The 6,000-nt window shown below is 53.0% G+C and overlaps 1 protein-coding gene across 1 annotated transcript in view; it reads left to right on the plus strand.

The window, feature by feature from the left end:
• The window catches only part of TCF7L1 (transcription factor 7 like 1), a gene marked incomplete at its 5' end in the record, with an annotated part of 56,886 nt that overhangs the window by 43,476 nt on the left and 7,410 nt on the right, over window positions 1-6,000 (plus strand). Inside the window, 4 exons of the mRNA XM_019556662.1 lie at window positions 2,656-2,739; window positions 3,041-3,173; window positions 3,829-3,931; window positions 4,918-5,001. Of these exons, the coding sequence (XP_019412207.1) occupies window positions 2,656-2,739; window positions 3,041-3,173; window positions 3,829-3,931; window positions 4,918-5,001 (404 nt within the window). The remainder of the gene's footprint in view (window positions 1-2,655; window positions 2,740-3,040; window positions 3,174-3,828; window positions 3,932-4,917; window positions 5,002-6,000) is intronic.

Raw genomic sequence — 6,000 nt, forward strand, 5'->3', positions numbered from 1 at the left:
GGATGCTTCTGTCTTCTCTGCCTTGTAGACGGTTCTCCCATTCCAGCTAGCAAAACGTTATTTGAGTTCCCTTTGTCCTGATACACTCCTGTTCCTAGCCTGCTTCTCTCTGTCTGTTGAATTTCATTGGCTAATTTTCTATGATACTTAGCTAGTGATTTATACCTTTGCTATCCATTTCCTTCTTGGTATAATGCAGTCTATTTCAGGTCCCTCTGACCTGTGTGTGGCTTTCGGGGCATCTAAGGAAATGTTCTCAAACCATTCTCTATTATGGCTCGTGTTTTCTTCTTTCAGCTGAATGATGTTCGCAGCTGGAAGGGTGGAAGAAGTGACTGAAGGATAGGAAAAGCTGAGGTTTGTCAGGTCCAGCCTGAGAGGAGGAGTGCTCTTCTGGCTGGGGTGGAGCATGAGCACAACTGCTGCTAGGCACCAGCATTCAGCTCCTCTGTTGTGTTGTCCTCCCACCCCAGAGCCCCACTTCTTCCATGTTACAGCTCAGATAGGTGAGACAAGCCCCCCATGTCCCCTCGCTTTGTTTCACAGTGACCCTAGAGCAATGCTCACCATATGGCTCTGGCAGGTTAGCCCTGGTCTCACCATGTCCCCACACACAGCACTGCCACCAGCTTTGACACTGCAAGACACTGATGAGTGCTGTCCAGCTGGGTGGATAGAGGGGGTTGGCCATGCTATGGGGGCAAACTGGGAGGGTAGTAGGGCTTCTTGGACAGACATCAGGAAATGGTGGAGAGGGTGGACTTCCACTCCCATTTGGGTCTGGCTGGCCTAACCCTGTCTACACGCATGTCTGTGCTATCCACTGATTCGCAACGGGCTCCCAGCTCCTGCAGCCCATTCACATGCTCCATCCCAGCACCCACACTGTCCCCCTCACAGTGCTGGCTGCCACAGACAGACTAGACCCGGGGCAGGGGTAATGGGCCCAGGTCTCTCTGGGCATCACATGGCTGAAATTAAGGGTGTGAGCGTGCAGGAAGAGGGAAACGTATTGCTGTGAGGTTGGAGGCCACCAGAAGAAAAGAGTGGGAGGGGGAGGAAGAGAGGTCTCTGTACAGAGAACAGGTGGCATCTTTGGCAGAGAAGGGCAAGGCCATGCCCCAGTGCCATACTGAGGTGTGCTGCAAGAGGTACGTGGATCCTGGCTCATCCCGGCCCCCTTGCCCTTCGAGTGCTTGCTGCATGACAGTTGGTGCCTCCTGGCAGGGCTGGCCCCGAACAGCTGGACACCTGCCACCCTGGAGTGTCAGCAGCTGCCAGCCCTTGGGAGCTGCTCAGCAGGCAGTGCTCTGTGCCGGGGCTTGGAAGGGATCCCGGAAAGGGCTTTGGTTCATTGCTGTGCTTTTGCCAAGGGAACTGGGTGACTGTTCGCAGCTGGAGGAGGAACACCCTGCAGGGACAGTTCTGGGACCCCACTATGAGCCCTGGGCCTTCAGGGACTCAGTGCCACTCTCCTCCTTTTAGTGAATGTCTTTCGGTATTTGCTTCCTTTTAAAACCCCTGGTGCTGGAATCACATGAATGCATCAGGATTTTTACCCTTCCTTCCCCCTCGCCCCCCAGTGCTCTTTGTACAAGTTTGTAGCCCTTCTGCCTGGGAAAAAAAGAGGGCCTTACTCCAGCCTTAAACCTAGAATGCATGGAGCAGAGACCAGGCTGCAGAAGCATATCTAAAAAGATCATCACTGTGTTAAAGCCAAATTCATGATGCTGGTGGGATGGGGGCAGATTGCAGCTGGGAGTTTGGGGCTGGCAAAGCTAGAAATTGTCCCTTGAAGGACACACAGAACCAGAGTGTCATTGCCATCACCCTCTGGGGACCCTGCAAATGGAGAGGAGGGTTGGGAGGTGGGTGAGCGAGCCAGAGGCCATGGTGCTGTTCTCTTCAGGCTGAGAGAAGGTTCCCTTGGAGCAGATCAGGGCATTGAGCCCTGTGCCAGAGGAGGGGAGGGCTGGTCAGGATCAAAGCTGCACAAAGTTACCTCAGGCTGTAAAAGGCAATAAAACAGAAGAAACCAGGTGTCTGTGCCAGACCCTCTCTGTACAGTGCAGTGGCCGTGGAAAGGTTCTGCCATGCTGGTGACAAGATGGGGGTGAATTTGCAGGCTGACTTCCAGCTGTGGGAATGGCTGGCTCTTGGGACAGCAGCAGCAGCATGGCTGTGGTCTGCTGTCTCTCTGCCATGATCTGCCAGGGGGTGCTGGACAACAGCTTATGGCAGGCACAAGGTGGTGGTGAGTGGGTGGTGGTCAGTTAAGGAAGAGGGGCATGCAGCTAAGAGCAGCCCCCATGTCCAAATTCACATGTCCCACGAGGGGATGGTTTTGCTGAGGCCACTGCCCATTTTTGGAGGGTAGCCCCTGGGTGGAGATGCATGTATTCTCCCTCCCACTTCTCTCAGTGCCTGTTCCTTATGTGTGAGACCCTGTGACACTTCCCCAGCAGCCTGGGGGTCCCTAGCCAACTCCTGATGCTTGTATTCTGGACACTAGTGACCTGAGCTGGTGGCACACACCTTTCTATATGAGCATGGTAATGAGCTAAGAAGCTCTGGGGGAGAGCAGTGGGGCCAAGGGGTGCCCCTTCCCCTCCCCGAGTGGTGGTGCCACCCTGCTAGTGTCTGGGTCTCTTGCAGTACCTGCAGATGAAGTGGCCGCTGCTCGATGTCCCAGCTGGCGCGACGCTGAAGGATAGCCGGTCACCATCGCCCGCACACTTGGTGAGTACTTGGATGCTTGGTCCTGCTCCAGCCTGTCCTGCTCAGCGTGGGTGGGGGACTGTTTGCATGTGGCTACCTCTTACAGGTACCCCTGGCTGTCCAACCAGTCACTTACCCCTCAGGTCTCTATGCTAAGCCAAGAAAGTGGCTTCTGAGCATGGGACATGGGTGCATTTGAATACCTCCATTCTAATGCTTCAGGTGCCTGTGAGTTTCTTCTGGCCCTGGTGCCCGCAGGTCCCTCCTCTGGGGGCTTTGGTTCCTTCAAGCACCAAATGACTCCCCCTCCTCTCTCCCACAGTCGAACAAGGTGCCCGTCGTCCAGCACCCACACCATGTCCACCCACTGACGCCGCTCCTCACTTACAGCAATGACCGCTTCTCCCCAGGCTCTCCACCTGCCCACCTCTCGCCAGAGATCGATCCAAAGACAGGTGAGCCCAGGTTGGCACAGCTGCCAGCCTGTGCATATGGCAGGTGGGGGAGAAGAGTCTCTGACCAGACCCCAGGCCCAGGGTGTGAGAGAAAGGGGAGCTAACTAAGGTGCCACTAGCAGGGATAGGAAAAGCCCTTCAAGGATGGTTGCTCATTACTTTAGTGCTGCTCCAGCCTCAGCTTTTGAATCCAGACCTCCTCACAGTCCCCTGAACCTCAGCACTGGGAGGGACAGTTCTGCCTGTGGTGATGGGGAAGGGAGCATTGGGCTGGATATACCAGCCCAGACCTTGGGAGAAGGTCTTTTGGTGCCGAGTAGGGAGGCAGCCTTGTCAGCTGAGCTGGGCTCAAAGACAGTAGGATCCCCAGTTGTGCAGGGGCTCTTGCTTGTCTTCCTGGCATGTTTCGGGCTTGGGTGGTCCCTGGGGTGGGAATGCCTTCAGCATTGCCCCGGGGGTCTCTACAAAGTTGAAATCATCAGAGCACCAAAAAGAAATCTTGAACTCCTCTGCAAAGGCTTCACATACTCCTGATAAAGCACAGATACAGAGGCCATGTCTCGGGGAAGGCTATGAGCCTTCTCAAAGGGGCACTGAAGATTGCTGGGGCTGTGATTAATGCCTGCTTCTTTTTTTCACCCCCATTCTGGCACAGGAATCCCACGCCCACCTCACCCTTCAGAGCTGTCTCCTTACTACCCGCTGTCACCAGGGGCCGTGGGACAGATCCCTCACCCGCTGGGCTGGCTTGTGCCACAGTAAGTACCCAGAGGAGGCCACACCACTGGTTTCTCTGAGGCTAGCATAGCTCATCCTGTTGCAGACCCATCCAGAGCCCAGTGGCATTTCAGACCATGACTGCACAAGGAGCAGAGCTCCTTGTTGTTGCTCACAGTGAAGCCAGGGCCCAAGTCGAGTCAGTTCCAACCCCCAGAACTTGCATTCCATTTTCTTTGTAAAGCACATCACTTTGCCTTACTCCACATGGAACAGTGTTTGCACCCTCCTGCCCAGACCTCTCGGATGGGGTATCCCCTGTGAGCTTCCCCACAGCCCTCTCCAGAATCCATCATCTAAAAGAACCACGTCCTTGGTAGATTTTGCCATCTCGTTCTGTGCACTTCCGTTTCTGGGCCTAATACACTGATACTTAAAGGCACCCTAGGATTTTGTAATATTCCTCTTTATTGTGTGGCTGCCAGACAGAAGAGGGTCATGTGAGGCACCTGGCTGCATTGCCATGCCTTACCACATTTTGTTCCCTGAGCCTTAGCTCTGTAGGATATCTGGGAAGTGTCCTGGGTTCAGACCATGAAGTCAAAAAAGGACCAAGTTTCTTGATAAGCCCACTTCTTTAGTTGGTTTTCATTCCAAATACTCAATGGATTTACTAGAAAGATTTGTGCCTTTCCCAGGGAGTGACTCATGAGATGGAAGACTGGTATTCCTCAGACATAGTGATGAGTCTGAATTTCTGTTTGAATTGTCACCGCTAATTATAATAGTAGCTTATTTGTGTATGATTGAGCACACAGGAGCCTCAGTCCTGGACCAGGATGTTGTCATGCTAGGCACTGTATAAACCCACAATGTAAAGGCAGCCTTTGCCCCGGAGTGCTTACAGTCCAAGCATGATAGGCACATAGCTCTGGTTTAGTTGAGATGCTGTGAAAGACACACCTTTGCGATGGAAGCAGAGGAGAGCCTGTCCTCTATGTCATGGGACCTTGTGTTTTGTTTGTAGGCAAGGACAGCCAGTGTACTCCATCCCTGCTGGGGGGTTCCGGCATCCCTACCCTGCCCTGGCAATGAATGCCTCCATGTCCAGGTGGGTATTGGGGTAGGAAGAAGGGCTGTTGACAGGGGCAGGACTCATCTGGGATTAGGATTAGAGATAGGAGGAGACAAAACCTAATTCTGGTGCTACACTTCCGGGTTCTGCTGGGCAATACATCTGTGCTGAGAATAGGGACCAGGGCAGAGGGCTCCTTCCACGGGTGTGGACACACATACTGTGGATTAATTTATCATGGATTTGACCTGCAATATTTACTCTACAGTCAGTTCTTCCTCCTTTCTCCTTCCCCTTTCCTTCCCAACCCTTTGAATTCTGATCACTGCTTTCTGTTCAGAAGTTCTGCTTCCTGTGGTCCCGTCACAGCATCTGATGAAATCCGCCCCAGCTTATGAAAACTTGTGGATCTCTGTGTAGACATTTGTGCGCTCAGGAGACATTCTCCTAGGAGTGGTTTAACCCTGGTTGCTGCCCAGGTTATTTTTCTCCTGGAATATCCATTTTTACTTTGGGAGAAAAAGCCTGAACATCTGTACACTCATGGTTTCTCCTGGGAGAGCAGCAACTCTCCCAGGAGAAACCACATGTCTATATGATACCTAAGTTAGTCATTAGGATGCAAATCTACCTTGCCTTTAGTTCCCCCAAACTGGCTGCCCAAAGCAGGTGCTGTTACAGTGCCAGGCCACTTGGGGGCAGAGCCAGCTTGCGCTGAGCAAATTGATCCTGGGAACAAAATGAAGTGGTAGTGGAAGCACAACTACTACACCAGGGTTATTTGACTTCTGGCTTCCTCAGAAGCAAGTAGACGCAGAAGTAGGAGTGCACCAGTAGAGATACTGATCACTTTGCCTTACTCCACATGGAACAGCATTTGCACCCTCCTGCCCAGACCTCTTGTTGGGGCATCCCCTGTAAGCTTTGGGGCTGATACGGACAGTCGATTATATAAGGAGACATATCGGCCCATACTGATCTGATTTTTCTGATACAGCTGCCTCCAGTGTGGTAGAAGGGGAGGGGGAGGGAAGG

The sequence above is a fragment of the Crocodylus porosus genome, unplaced genomic scaffold (genome assembly GCF_001723895.1).
Source record: "Crocodylus porosus isolate Cpor-Errol unplaced genomic scaffold, CroPor_comp1, whole genome shotgun sequence".
Classification (NCBI taxonomy): Eukaryota; Metazoa; Chordata; order Crocodylia; family Crocodylidae; genus Crocodylus; species Crocodylus porosus.